This window comes from Rhinatrema bivittatum, chromosome 16 (genome assembly GCF_901001135.1).
Source record: "Rhinatrema bivittatum chromosome 16, aRhiBiv1.1, whole genome shotgun sequence".
Lineage (NCBI taxonomy): Eukaryota > Metazoa > Chordata > Amphibia > Gymnophiona > Rhinatrematidae > Rhinatrema > Rhinatrema bivittatum.
In genome coordinates this window covers 51,045,975-51,062,276 of record NC_042630.1, presented here as the reverse complement: position 1 = coordinate 51,062,276, position 16,302 = coordinate 51,045,975, and the positions used below count along the sequence as shown (strand labels likewise).

The window sequence follows — 16,302 nt, the reverse complement described above, 5'->3', positions numbered from 1 at the left end:
ATAGCCGCTATGTGACCTTGAAGAAAGAGAGGGAGTGACTAACTTCTGGTGCATCCTTTCCATCACTGGTGGTATATTGATGTGATACCCTTGTCTAGTATATTTATGAATATGAATACCTAGGTATTTGATGGAATACCCAGTCCATTTGACAGGGAAATCCGACCACTCCTGGCACAGATGCCCAGCGATGTCCAGGGCCTCAATCTTATCCAGGTTTAATTTAAATCCTGAGACTACTTGGTATTGTGAAAAAAGTTGCTGTACCACTGGGATAGCATTTCTAGCATTAGAGAGAAGTAGCAGAATGTCATCAGCAAACAAAAGAGTTTTGTATTAGGGTGACCCACCTTAATCCCAGTGACCTCCAAAGAATTGCATATCCGAATGACTAATGGTTTCACTGTCAAGATAAATAATAATGATGACAGGGGGAAGCCCAGGCGCATCCCCCTACAGAGATAGAAATCCTCTGATAGAAGCCCATTAACTAGAATCCTAGCTGTAGGTTTAGTGTACAGTACTTGGATGTACTGATAAATTTTCACCACAAATCCGAATTTGTCTAAAACACTTCTCAAAAAAGGCCATGCCACATGATCAAAGGTCTTTTCTATGTTGCAGTTGACCAGAAGTGGGTCTACGATAGGGATGTACATTCATTTTGCGATGAAATAGGAAACAGAGATGAAATTTCTTATTTTGTCGTGTTTCGTGAGGGCACCGAAATGATAAGAAAACACATGAAATTTCATGTGGTTTTCTTATCGTACTTCGGGGGGGGGGGGGGGGGGGGGGGGAGAAAGGGCACATTAAAAAAAAAAACCCAAACCCTCCTCAACCCTTCAAATTTAATTAATTGCAAGCCCCCATCCTCCTGAGCCCCCAACACTTGCCCAACCCCCTCTCCCCAAGACTTACCGAAAGTCCCTGGTGGTCCAGCGGGGTCCTGAGAGCAATGTCCCCCTCTCGGGCCATCGGCTGCCACTAATCAAAATGGTGTTGATGGCCCTTTGTCCTTACCATGTCACGGGGGCTATCAGTGCCATTGGTTGGCCCCTGTCACATGGTAGGAGCAATGGATGGGAATCAGACTGCAGTTAGCCTCGGGGAAGATGCCCGTCTAGCTTACCATCAAGCTCTCATCATGTCACTTCCTGGTTTGGAGCTGGGCCTAGGCTGTTTGCCTTACACTTCCACAAATGACGCAAGGACATGCCCACAACAGTGTCATAGAGGGCACCAAGTAACATTTAATACTGCCCAGGATTTCCAGGTGTCGCGCGTCCAACCGACGGGGAATCAGACTGCAGTTAGCCTCAGAGAAGACGCCTGTCTAGCTTACGATCAAGCTCTCATCATGTCGCTTCCTGGTTTGGAACTGAGCCTAAGCTGTTTGCCTTACACTTCTGTGACCAACGCAAGGACATGCCCACAACAGAGTCATAGAGGGCACCAAGTAGCATTTAAATCTGCCCAGGATTTCCAGGTGTCACACGTCCAACCAATGGGGAATGAGACTGCAGTTAGCCTCGGGGAAGACGCCCGTCTAGCTTACAATCAAGCTCTCCTTATGTCGTTTCCTGGTTTGGAGCTGGGCCTAGGAGGTTTGCCTTATACTTCCGTGAACGACGCAAAGACACGCCCACAACAGCATCATAGATGGCGCCAAGAAACATTTAAATCTGTCCGGGATTTCCAGGAATTGCCCGTCTGGCGTCGCGTGCTGAAAGGAGCATGCCCCTTAGCGCACCCCTTTGCGCAGCCCTCTGTGCATATCTATCATACAAAATACTATATCTTATTTGATAATTCCTTTTAGAAACAATAACGCCCTTCTTAAACTATATTACACTATCATTCCTCTATACCCCCTTTTTAAAATATATATAAATATATTCCTATATACCCTTTTGCAACCAACCAACTAACAATTACTTTATATCAATACATGCTATGAAACCACTCAAAAATTACGTGTTTTACCATATAATAATCGCACATTCAAACAAACAATTCCTATCATTCACAAAACAGATAGACTCCTCACTATCCCCACCCTTTCTAAATTTCAATCAACAGCAATTACACTCATAACAAAGTTTTATTAGTTTGTTCAAGTCTTATTTCCATGGGTAGAGTGTTCCATAAGGCGCAATCTATTCTAAAAAAGTTTCCCATCCTCTGACCTTCTTATCGACAACCTCCCAGAAATATGTTGCATCACAGAATCCTGGTTAAAAAATTCAGACATTACGCTAACTAAACAACTACCAAAGACACTTTATGATACCCACTCACTGCCCAGAAAAAAAAAGAAAGGAGGTGGTCTTTTATTTCTAGCCCTAAAAAAATTTAAATTCAAATTCCATAATAATAATATACACCCTCCTCTCAAAATTGCCTTCTACAAATCTAATCAGCTACAAATTATACTTTTATATGCCCCTCCACGTCTCCTAGAGCACAACCCATCACCACTTATTGAAGCCATAACAAACAACATCAACATGAACACCCCAGCCATGTTGATAAAACTCCCCCTTCAGTTTCATGTCAACTTTTACTAGATACCCTGCCAGCCATTGGCTTCAAACAAATAATAAAATCCCCAACTCAAAATGCTGGACACACTCTTGATTTAATTTTCATAAATAACAAAATTGAATTCTATGAGCCACCCTCAGCAACGGATGTCCCTTGGTCAGACATAAACTCATTGAAGCTAAAATTCACCTAAACCCTATCCATATTGAACGACACAATCAAATCAAACACATTAAATTCCAAAAGCTTTGCACTAGTGATTTAATTGAAGCACTACCCAACAACTTAAAACTATTAAACAAGTCTAACACCAACTCTGCTGTAAACTCCTGGCTTTACCATTACATTTGAAATAGCCAATAATAAATGACCAATCATTCAGAAAACAATTAAAATAAATTCCAAATACAAAGCTCCTTGGTACACCCAAAAACTCTGAAACATCAAAAATATACTAAGATCAACAGAAAGAAAATGGAGGAAAAACCCTACAGACCAATTAAAGGATAAATATAAAACCAATCTTTACATTTATAAAACAGATATTAACAAAGCTAAAAAAGATTTCTATGCTGAAAAAATATATAACTATCAGTTTAACCCTAGAGAACATTTTGTATATATTAAAGACCTTACCCAGCCTGAAAATATTCTTACAATTACAAATACAAATACAAAATTGATCAAATGCGATGATTTTGTCAACTTCTTTAGAGATAAAATCCTAAATATTATCACAAAAATCCCACTTATAGATAATCTAACTGCAAACATCACAAATATTTCTAATACTAGATGGTCACAATTTTAAAAATACATCATCTACTGAAGTTCAAAACATTATACAAAAAATGAATCCAGCATCACACCCTATTGATTCTCTCCCAATAAAAATACTCAAATTAGTTTCTAATATTATTGCTAAAGTATCCCTAGTCCAGTGTTGTTAATTAATCAATTGATGGTTTTATTTTATTTTATGTTATTGTTTTAATTTGTTTATTTCTGCAGTACATTGCTTTGGAAAGACTTATTGTGGGATTTGGAAGGTGATTCATAAATCTTATAAACAAATAAATATACAAATTCTAGACAGCTGACTTAGGTCAGCTGTCTAGAATTCCAGAATACTGTTTGCAAATTATGCAATCCAGGAACCAGGAAGTAGTGCCTTACCGGTAGTGGTGGACTGCAAACTGAGAAAATCAGTAGCAAAGTTGTTTTAACTTCCAACAACATTATTGTATACTAGCAACTGTATCTGTTCTACGCCCAGGCGGCAAGCCTTTTTATTGGCACATATGCTGCTGTCTCTCACAGCCTCCCCACCCCCCTCTGACCAATCATGCTCTCTGTCACCCCCCCTCTTTCACACACACATTGTCTCTCACCGGCATCCTCCCCCATGCTCTCTCTCTCACACCCTCCTGTTCTCTCTCGCCCTCCCCTCCCCAACACACATTCTTTGTCACAGGCATGTCACGGGACCCGTGCTGTTCGCGGCGCAGATGAAGTCCCGGTGTGTGCAGGGGCCTTCCATTGTCACCTTGAGCAGAAAATAGCAGTGGAGACCCCAGCATGCCGCGAACGGATCGCATCCAGCGGCACAGGCTCTGTTTGCAGCAAAGATGAAGGGCCAGGTGCGCTGATCACGGCACATCGGGGCCTTCCCTTTTCACCACGAACAGCGCACCGTGCCTTCATCTTCACCGCAAATGGAGCGTGTGCCATGGGACATACTCCGTTTGCAGGATGCCAGGGTCTCCTCTGCTATTTGTTGCCTGTCCCGCGATGCCCGCTGTCCTTGTGGTTTTGAATAGTCTTCCAGCGAGGGAGGAAATCGGCGAGGTGAAGGAGGAAATTGTCTGCAGTACCTCTTGTAGCTGGTGGTGGACACATTAGCAACCATTATAGCACCATCTATCGGCGGGCTGGGGAACATGCGCGAGCACTGACGTGTCCCAAGCCCGATATATTATAGATGAGCCTTTTAGTCTTGATCTGCTATTTTATTTATTTTATTTAGATTCTTTTTTATACCGAAGTATAGCGAGAAGCCTTCACTCCGGTGTACATTGAACAACTTCATACATGAAAACATTTAATAACAGAGAATATAAACGTAAAAACATCTATCATTCTGTGGGGCTATAGCTAGTCGGGGCATTTTATTTCTTTTGGCACAGTGAAGGCACAGAGTCTTTAAAGCCTACAGAGGGTTAGAACTAAAAAAAAAAAAAAGTAAAAGGAAATGAGACAATATGTCCTTTCCCCTATTTGCCTGTGTAACTCAAACCCCTTTGCTATTATTCATCTCTCCTTTTGTTCATGTCTTTCTCCCATACGCATTCTCTTTACATTATTTCTGACTTGTTTCCATTTTAATTCTGTATTTGTTTAGTATACTGCAAAACGTTTGGATTTTTATTTATTTATTTATTTATTTATTATTTATCATTTTTCAATTTTACAATTGGTAGTCCTTCCAAAATAATAACATTATACTTCATAATTTTCAATATTACAAATATATAACACAAAAATTGTATTTTCCCATTACCCCATACATTTATATTGAAGGATATTCACGGTATATTAATTCAAGAAATATCTAAAGGTGAAGGCAAACTGATATATTTAACAGGAGTACCTTGAAATCAAAAAGACAAAGAAAAGGGCTTTACACAGTACCACAGTGACATTACTATATAGACCTACTACCTCTTAGGTGTTGGGAGATGATGTTACAGGCCATCGGGCTTCAATAAACTGCCGCAATTGGTCAGTTTGGAAGAACACAAAAGTTTCTTCCCCTTTCTTTAAGATACATTTACAGGGGTATCATAATGTAAATGTAAACCCCAGTGAGATGGCATTTTGTCAAAAAGATAGAAATTCTTTTCTGCGATACTGGGTGATTGGAGCCATATCAGGATACAACCTAACCTCTTGATCACAGAAACTCACAGGGAATTTTTAAAAATAATTTCTCATTTCATTTGTAACATCTTGGGTTGAGATAAGTGAGACTATAAGAACTTTCCTATCAATTATATCTAAGTTTGAGGATTCAAGAAAACCCGTCAAATTAGACAAAAAATTTTCATTTTCATTTCTGGCTACAACCCTATTAATAAGAAATCTGCATGAATTTATCGAAGGAATATTATTTTCAGAAAAACCTAGGGAAATAGTCAAAAATCTTTTTAAAGTTATATATGGTAATTCTCCCAATATTTGGGGAAAATTTAAGATACTTATGTTCAATTGTCTCAGTTAATTTTCCAGTAATTCCAAACACCGTGAAGATAAAAGTTGTTGTTTTATTATTGCTGAGTTTACTGCAGCATTTGTTTGTACTTTTTTCTCCATCTTATTTATTTTTATTTATTTAGCACTTTTATATACTGACTTTCCAATAACAGAGTTACTGATCAGTTCTTAGACACTTTATTCATCAAGACAGATTCCTGCTCTTGAATTCCTAATATCTTTTCTTGCAAGTTATAGTTTAAGGAGTCCACTTTTTTCTCAAGCCATTTTAAAGATTGCCCCTGGCCTGCTACTAAGTCCCAAATCGCTTCGAGGGTCACCGCCCCTGGCCTCGCTGGCCCCGACATCGACTCACAAGGAGCTTCTTGCTGTTGGGTGTTCTCTCCGGCCGCGGGAGCTCCCATCTCCTGCAACTGAGCCTCCCTCGATGTCTCCGGCCTCTCTCCATCTGTCTCTGGGCCAGTTTGCATTTGGCCCGGTTCCTTGCCTTCCGCTCCCTCAGGGGCTTCTCACTCCAGTTCTGGAGGTAAGATGTCATCCGTCTGCGATGAAGCAGGTTCCCTGGTGTGGTCGCATTGCGCCGGGGGTGCACGCAGGTCCGGGCTGAGGGACTTCTCTGCCGGCGAAATTCACTGCTCTCCTGCAGCAGCGTTTGCAATGGTTTCCTCAGCTCCCTCATTATTCACTGCCTGGGATAAAAAATGAACGATATCCAGCTGGCTTGGGCTAGGTAAAGGCTCTGGAGGGAAAACCCTTACTTTTCCCTTCCTCTTCGACGGCATTTCAGTTTAAAAATAATCTTTTTATAGAGAGAGTAGAGGTAGCTGGCGTTCGTCTGACCCACTATGCCGCCATCTTGGTTTGCCCACCAAATGTTTGGATTTCAAAAAAATGAGCATTTGCTTTACTTTTTCCCCAGACCAGTTTTTAATGAAAGCAGTCAGAGAAAATATGTGCTTATCCCTTTTTGCCTGTGCAACTCAAACCCCTTTGCTATTATTCATCTCTCCTTTTGTTCTTGTGTTTCTCCCATGCACATTCTCTTTACATTATTTCTGTATTTGTTTAGTATACTGCAAAACATTTGGATTTTTAAAAAAATGACCATTTGCTTTACTTTTTCCCCAGACCACTTTTTTATCAAAAGCAGTCAGATGTTTAGGAAGATTTACTTTTATGCTGAGGAGATGGATAAGAGCAACATTAGCAAGCATTATAGCGCCATCTATTGGCAGCTGGGGAACATGCGTGAGAACTGACGGACACACTACCAAGCCCGATATATTATAGATTAGCATGTAGATCCTAACACAGTTAAAATTTATCTCAGCATTATCAATTGTTGTGTGCCCTGTCCACGGCAGGCCCAAGACCAGGACTACTCAGCTCTGGCAACTAGCTCCCAGTCCTGGCCCATCTTCCCTTGCGGTGGTGAACAGTCGCCTACACTCCCGAGCCTCCGTTGCCTCCTTGGCTGTCTCTGGCTCCACTGTGGACCTCCCCAGTTCCCGGCAGGTCTCCCCACGTATGCCATGGGGAGACACCACTGTCCAGCGTTCTGCTGCCCTCTAGGCATGCGTGTGGGCACCTTGCTGTCTTTGAAAGGGGCCGCAGAGGGAATCCAACCCATGGCCCCAAATGATGATGTCACTAGGCCCTGCTATTTAAGGCAGGGCCCGCCACTAGTTCCTTGCCTTGGCAACACATCTCCATGCTTGTTGTGTGCTCGTTGCTTGTTCCTGTCTTTGTTCTTGGTTCCTATTCCTGTCTCTTTCCTGGTCCCTTCCTAGCCTTGTTTGGACTGACCTTTGGCTTTGACCCTTGCTATGCTTTGGACCATGCTCAGGACTGACCTTTGGCTTTGACCCATGCTACATTTTGGACTATGCTTTGGACTGATCTCTGGCTTCGACCCTTGCGCTATTTGACCTCTGTTCCTTGCCTTACTCATTGCCTGCTCTGATGCCAGCCTGTTCTCTTTTTGTCTCCTGGTATCTTCCTGGACTTGGCCGCCTCATGCTCCAGCCTACTACTACCTGGGTGTCACCTGTTCTTGTTCCTGGGCCTCTTTGGTGCTCGGGTCTCTGGATCCCTGCCTCATCCAGACCTGCTGCAGTCTTCCTGTTACCTCTTTGGGTCCCTGGCTATCTACCACTTCTCCAACTGGGAGTCATCTGACAGAAGCCCACTTAAGACCAGTCGGCCCTGGCACCCAAGAGTTCAACCTGTGGGGAATGAGGGCTGATATTGGCGAAGCTCCAATCGGCCTCCATCTCCCAACCAGTTCGACCTCCTGACAGTGGAGACCCCTAGGGCTTGCCCTGTGGGTAGCATCAACCCCACCTCATGCCAAGGATCCATATCCAATGCAACACCAAAATTCAGCCTTACCCAAATAAACTTAGCTAGGTATGTCTGGTTGGGGAAAATACTATCCAAAATTTACTGGAATATCTTTACTCTGGTATATTCAGTGTAGCCCTTACCAAGGTATGTTCTGTGGAATATCTAGACAAAATTTCTGCCAAGACAGATACCACCATTGGCCTGCTGATCTTCAGAAGAAATATTCAGCCTCAGATACTGAATGAACTTCAGCTCCATTCTGGATGCCTATTATGGTGATCTAAATATCCCATTTCATCATGCCTCTACTTTTTATTTAAACTGTTCCCATTCATTCCAAAGTTTAAGTAATATTTTAGATGCAATTAACAATTTATATGATTAATTAAGGCATGCCTTTAAGAATGAGACAGTGGAAACAAAAATAATTGTTCTAATTATAGCTTTTGTATGTGACTTGGCAGAGACTAATTGTTTCTCTTGCATCAGGGAGACATACAATGATGTAATAATCTTCAGGGATTGATCTGAGGAGATAAATATGTTGAAATATGTTTTTCTCATCTTTCATTTCTGCAAGGAGAGGAAAGATGTAGCTGAATTAAGAGCAAAGAAGAGGATGATTAGAGTGTGAAGGACAATGCAAGAAACAAGCATTACAGAAGTCAGCAGTGTACATTAGTGTCATTGTTTTGAAAGGTAATCTCTTATATTATGATTTAGAGAGTCAATTTTTATCTCATTACGTGGCTCACAGAATATTTTAGTTATAGAAGTGGTTTAGAAACCATTTCCATTCAAAAACACATGTCCTTAAATAAATAAAGAGCAGACAAAGATAATGTTTAAAACTACCCAATTAACTACTAGGCAGGCTGTCAATGTAATTAAAATCATACTTTGAATTGCCTGTATGCGAAAGCCAAAAGCTTTAAAAATAAGATTGCAGCGTTAGAATGTGCAGCTTTAAATACTGATGTATAACTGGCATCTCAGAGACTTGGCGGAAGGATGATAACAAATGGGGTAAAAATTGATGCCAGGGTACAAATTATATCATAATGAATGGCAGCAAAAGATAATGATGGCATGGAGTCAAACAGAATAAAAGCTTTTCCGGAAACTAAATGCACTTTGGAATCTCTATGGATAGAAATTCCCTTTGTAATAAGTACAAAACAGAAGGCAAAAAAGTGAAAGCCCCTTTTTTGACATGGGTAAAAGAATCCACATTGTGCGTGGGGGAAATTTTCCGCAGGGTGTTGTATGTAGGAAAGCAGCTGTCTGTCCATGCTTTTATTTGGACCTCTCTTTGATAAAGATGGGAAACTAGAATTCTGTGCATGTATTTATAGGTAATGTACAACTTGAATGGATGAACTCAATCAGACCACGAGAAAGGACTTTATCATCCTGGGATTCTCCAGCTTTCCTCAGTTAGAATTTCCACTTTTCCTTCTCATTCTTCTTGTGTATCTAGTGACTCTGAGTGGAAACTTTGTCATCATTATATTGGTGAGGATGGAACTCAGCTTACACTCCCCCATGTACATTTTTATCAGCATCCTGTCTTGTTTAGAAATCTTATATGTGTCTGTCACTGTTCCCAAACTGCTGGCGAACTTACTGTCTGTCGATAAGACAATTTCCTATGTTGGTTGCTTCACTCAACTGTATCTGTTTCACTCTTTGGGTATTTCAGAATGCATGCTCCTGGTGATGATGGCTTTTGATCGTTATTTAGCCATCTGTAACCCACTACGTTACAAAACAATAATGACCAACAAGCTTTGTATTCTTCTAGGTGCATTTTCATGGCTTATAGGCTCCTCGTCTGCCATTGTTCTAACAATTTTCACCACCAGATTACCATTTTGCAGTTACAGGGAAATTAACCATTTCTTCTGTGACCTGACCCCTCTTGTGAGTCTAGCCTGTTCTGATACATCTGTCAACATTGTTTTAAATAGCTCTTTTGCTGTATGTTTGTCTACAATTCCTTTCTTCTTTATCTGTTTCCTGTATATCAAGATTATCATTGCAATACTGAAAATTAAGACAGCTGAAGGAAGACACAAAGCCTTCTCTACTTGCTCTTCTCATCTGATTGTAGTTACTTTATTTTATGGTTCAGCTCTCATTGTCTATGTGAGACCCATGTGGAATATCCCCGCAGAATATGACAAGTTTCTTGCCTTAATGTATACTGTGTTAACACCCTCATTTAACCCCTTTATTTACAGTCTTCGGAATAATGAAATGAAAGGAGCAGGAAGGAATTTATACAGAAAATTGGGTGCTGACCACCAGAGATTAATGTATTAGGGTTGACATCACTGCACGGTCAATGAGGTCCATATTGAGCGATGAGATGAGTGGATAAGTTATACGGTTTAAAGTAGCCCAGATAATTTACTTATATATCCAATAGACAGTTATGCATTCTGCTGAATAATATACACAGATAAAGTCCTAGGTTGTTTCATAACTTTACAACCTGCTCTCCAATACACCCAGATTTAATTTAACCAGATACTGCTGAATATCAGCATTAAGCAGATATATTACTGGGGCAAGTTAAGCCCACCACAGAACAGACCTAGAGTGACTACAATTTATCCAAGTAAGTTGCATCTGGCTAAATCCTTAGCCAGAGAAATCAATGCAGTGGGAAATTCCAATCCCTTGGATTGTTTGGCTGAGTCTGAGTCTAACTGGACAAAACACTTTGAATTTGGACTTCCAGCGGGTTTCATGATGACTAAAGAGGCCTGATACCAAAAGCAGCATACAGTAATTTTTGCAATTGCCTGTCCTTCTGTCTTGAAAACATGTCATCCTGATCCTTCAAATGAGAAAGTAGATTCAGAATTGCATGAAAGTGATGCCATCATAGTAAAATCCAAATTCAAATTAAACTGCAACAGATATGGAGTTTGACTTCCTGCTCATCACAGAGAGACAAGGAGAGAGAGAGAGAGAAAAAAACTGAAAAAGAAGAGTAAGGCAGAGAATGCAAATGAGCCAGAATTAGAACTGTATGTTTAATCTCTCTGCGCTCTCTCTTCCTTCTTAACTTTGGTTTTTAGTGAAGAAATACTAAATTATTTCCTCTTTTTCAATACACTTATATTGGTGGATTTTAAAAAGTTGCACACATAAAAAAGAGCATGTGCACGTGTAAAATAGCACATGCATGAGTAAATGGTATTTTAAAAACTACCAAATAGAAATGGTTTAGTGCTAAACACAGCAGGATCCACAAACTAAAAAGATAATTCAGTCAGACGAGATTGCCAAGCAATTCCAATTTGTATTATAGCCAGTGTCAAGAAGAGCTGATTTTGGTCCCTTAGGAACCTAAATCTAGCAAATGGATAGCGGGACTAAGTTCAGGTTCCTGGAGGATCATATTCAATTAGGGGTAAATTTTCAAAACCTTACGCACATTAATACCAGGGATTTACACGTGCCAGGCCAATTTTCAAAGGCCTGGCCATGAACATAAATCCTTGGGATGCATGTAAGGGTCAGGGAGGGGCGGGTTGGTCCGGCGGCAGGGCAGGGTGTGGCTAGAGGTGTCTGGCACAGCATCCATTTGCCGCTGTGCCGGAGGATTGCGTGCCGCCGCGTGCAACTTGTTCCTGCCCCAAGGCAGGAGCAAATGGTAAGACAATAATTTGAGGAGGGGTTAGGATAGGGCTAGGGGGTGGAAAAGTTAGGGGAAAGGGTAGGAAGGTTAATATAAGGGGCAGGGAACTGCGGAAGGCAGTGGGTGTGGGTGCATGCAGGTTGCACAAATGTGCACCCCCTTGCACGTGCCAACCCCCAATTTTATAACATGCATGCACCGGCGCGCCCATGTAATACAATTACGTGTCCATGTATGCACACCGGGTAGTAGGCGCACATGGACATGTGTGTGCAAGTTTTTAAAATGTATCCCTAAGGCGAGTAGTGGCTTAGTTATCTAGCTATCTTGTCCTATCTAGACATCTTGTCCTATATATTCAGCAGGAAAATTGTTCAACTGAATACACTAGACTATAATTATCTAGTTACTTGAAACCAGATAACTTAGAAACCTACCTGACTATATTTGAATATAGCCAACTAGGTTATTAAGTTATTTGGCCATGTGTGGCTGGATAACATGCTATTTAACTGGATATCTTTAAAATATATCAGGTTAAGTAGTGTTTTCAAAAATAACAACTCCAACTAAAGGGAAACACCAGTGTCTTATTTAAATTGAACTTCTTATCAATGGGCACCAATGTAATTTAAGAAGGATCCTTACAATGCTATGGAAACCTCAAAACAAATCCTTCATGATACTTGTATGGCTATTCTTTGTTCAACTCCAAAATCCGTTGTCAGCCTTGGATAGAGTCCCCAGACTCACGCCAGGAACCTAGCAGGCATGGCCCAACACTGACCGACGATACATCGCAAGAGGATAAACTCCCTGATGAAAGGTCTCAATGTGGACCTGAAACGTGGCTACGTCGGTGACCCTCTCAACCACCAGATAAGTCGGGGTGTTGTTATGAGCTTATTTTCAAGCCATAAGAGACTGCCGGTTAAGCCATTCTAGGTTGTGCCATCTGCGGCTGTTGAGATTCTTTACCCTTCGTTGGGATCAATACACAAGGCTAATGAGTAGCGTTTGACTGCACTTAAAACTGAAGTGATTTGTTTCACCACTATCAATTATGCATAATGTTTTATAGTTATAGATAAAAAAATGATTTAACAAAAAGCTTGTGGATAGTAGCACATTTTGCACATTCATCACATATATTGGTCGGAGGTGGGACGTTTATGATTATAATCAACAGCCATATTACCCCCGGTGGGGATTTATGATAATGTATATGAAACGTTCCACTCCTTCCAACAAAAATTTTTCTGTTAAATTGGCCTGTTAATGGTTAATCTTTTGCACTCTTATATGAGGATTTTGGAGTTGAACAAAGAATAGCCATACAAGTATCATGAAGGATTTATTTAAATTGAAAACATAACTAGCTGGTGCAACAATTGAATGTTGCTGGTATTTAATACAAAGTATCCTTAACGTGAATACGTTGTATCAGAGAGGAAAAGACCTCAGCACTGGTACCGACTGAACTGTTGCCGTCAGATTTTATAAAACTAGTAGTTGCAATCATAGGTCATAAAAACCTCTCTTTTTCTTCTTTTATTTATCCAGAAAAAATGTTTTATTGTGTTTTTGATTTTATTAAAAATAACTTCTTAAACTGGTTTCTATATTTTCTATTTGTGTATAGCTATGTATTATTTCTCTCATTGATCATAGCTAAAAAAAAAAAAAAAAAAAAACCAGATTACAATTGGATGTTATTCTAATCAATATTTCACAAATGCTTCTTCAATATAAGCAATGTAAATATACCAGAGGACAATAGGCTACTTCTCAAGCCCACCACTCATTTAATTTATTGTGTATACAAAAATGTTTATAAATTTATACAACATAGTCATGTGTGAGGCATCTAACATTTAGAATAAACTAAAATATGATCAATACATTTTATTGATCCTCAATCATACTCCATACATACCATTCATCCATAAAAACCATAAATCATGTATATCATTCAAAATCCTACATTACACTTCTAAACAAACATGTGTAACATATATACAGTTGTACTGAGACCCGTTAACATTGTTCAACTGTCCATACAAGGACATTGTTTGCGCCTTACCCCGTTTCAATCTCTGTCCTCCATACAAGGACATTGTTTGCGCCTTACCCGTTTCAATCTTCAATATAAGCAACATGTTCACCCGATAGAGACCAATTTTTCACATTTATCTTTATGTGATGATTTCTTTGTAGAATCTTTCAACAAATGCCTTAAAATACCTTTCGCCAAATGTTAAAGATCAAACAATTTGGGGGTAATTTTCAAAAGGAGTTACGCATGTAAATGTAACTACTATTGTAGCAATTTTCAAAAGCCATTTACTGGAGTAAAGTGCACTTACACAAGTAAATCCTATGGACAATTCAATGGCATATATTATAGCAATTTTCAAAAGCCCACTTACTCAAGTAAAGTGCATTTACTCGAGTAAAACCCTGTTTTACTCGAGTAAATGCTTTTTAAAATCAGGCCCTTTATGTGTAATGCTCAGCCAGCACTGTAACAGCTGCTGTTCAAGATGCCGATGTTATAGAAACATAGAAACATATAGAAACATAGAAATGACGGCAGAAGAAGACCAAACGGCCCATCCAGTCTGCCCAGCAAGCCACGCAGTCTATCCATTTTTTTTTTATCTTCCCCCCCCCCTTTTTTCTCCCCCTCCCCCGTCACTATTGGCTTCCAGCACCCTCCGGCCCCAATTCCCCTCCACCCCTCCACCAATGCAGAGAGCAGCGCCGTATCCGCATCCCAATGAACATCCAGCTCAATCAGGGGTAGCAACTGCCGCAACAAACAGCCACACCCCTGCCCCATACTCTTACCCACCTCTGTTTTGTTTGTTTTTTGTTTTTTTGTTTTTGTTTTTTTTTTTTTTTTGGTTTTTTGGAGATGGCAGCCCTCCAACCTTCCGCTGCGTCAGGGTGATGTAATCCTAAAATGATAATACTCTAGGTAAATTCTGATATAACATTGTATTAATTCATTGTTATAAATTTTTTCATTTACTCACAGAGTATTCTCGAGATGTATTCCTTTCGAAGATTCTGTCTGACTATAGCAACCCTGACAAAGGCTAGCCATTTAAACTCAATTCAGCCACTCATATTGTGTCTCGTCATCATGTATTAGTGTGACCACATATTATCATTCATTTCTTATTTCTGAGAGACCACTATTCTTTGATTAAAGCAAACTGTTCCACTCTATTTTACTATTCATCCCATGAGGTTCCTCTGTTTTTTTTAATTTAAATATCCACTTTTGTTCTCATAAATATAATAGCCACATACAGTCTCCTCCCCTCTTATGCAATTTGATTGTATCTAACACAAACCATTTCAATTTTGGAAAAAAAAAAATGATTACATTCTGAGCAATGTGCAACTAAAGGTGTATTCTCCCTTTTGTTTGAAATGCAACTTCTATGTTCACAGATATGCTGTCTAAATGCTCTAGATGTTTAGCCAATATATATGCGGGAATATAGACATAGTATGACATATACTACAAAAGTTGAAGCATAAGTAGTGAAAGTTTTGAGTTGATATCTGTAACCAGTAGTAGGACAAATGAATTCTTTAATTTGTAAAGTTTGACTACAGATAGAACAATGTCCACATTTATAATGGCCTCTCATTTCTTCATTATTTGTCAATGTGCTAGGGATGTGAATCGTGTCCTCGATCGTCTTAACGATCGATTTCGGCTGGGAGGGGGAGGGAATCGTATTGTTGCCGTTTGGGGGGGGTAAAATATCGTGAAAAATCGTGAAAAATCTAAAAATCGCAAAACCGGCACATTAAAACCCCCTAAAACCCACCCCCGACCCTTTAAATTAAATCCCCCACCCTCCCGAACCCCCCCCCAAATGACTTAAATAACCTGCGGGTCCAGCGGCGGTCCGGAACGGCAGCGGTCCGGAACGGGCTCCTGCTCCTCAATCTTGTTGTCTTCAGCCGGCGCCATTTTCCAAAATGGCGGCGAAAAATGGCGGCGGCCATAGACGAACACGATTGGACGGCAGGAGGTCCTTCCGGACCCCCGCTGGACTTTTGGCAAGTCTCGTGGGGGTCAGGAGGCCCCCCACAAGCTGGTCAAAAGTTCCTGGAGGTCCAGCAGGGGTCAGGGAGCGATTTCCCACCGCGAATCGCTCCCTGACCCCCGCTGGACCTCCAGGAACTTTTGGCCAGCTTGTGGGGGGCCTCCTGACCCCCAAGAGACTTGCCAAAAGTCCAGCGGGGGTCCGGAAGGACCTCCTGCCGTCTAATCGTGTTCGTCTATGGCCGCCGCCATTTTTCGGCGCCATTTTGGAAAATGGCGCCGGCTGAAGACAACAAGATTGAGGAGCAGGAGCCCGTTCCGGACCGCTGCCGTTCCGGACCGCTGCTGGACCCGCAGGTTATTTAACTCATTTGGGGGGGTTCGGGAGGGTGGGGGATTTAATTTAAAGGGTCGG

The 16,302-nt window shown here is 40.8% G+C and overlaps 1 protein-coding gene across 1 annotated transcript; it reads left to right on the top strand.

Moving 5' to 3' along the window:
- The first annotated feature begins 9,537 nt into the window (after window positions 1-9,537).
- On the top strand, window positions 9,538-10,491 carry LOC115077657 (olfactory receptor 6N2-like). Its single transcript, XM_029579953.1, has one exon. It carries the CDS (start codon window positions 9,538-9,540, stop codon window positions 10,489-10,491), a length of 954 nt encoding a protein of 317 aa, XP_029435813.1.
- The last annotated feature ends 5,811 nt before the right edge of the window (window positions 10,492-16,302 follow it).

Coding starts and splice junctions, on each gene's coding strand:
- LOC115077657 (XM_029579953.1), top strand. CDS start 9,538: ATGGATGAACTCAATCAGACCACGAGAAAGGACTTTATCATCCTGGGA.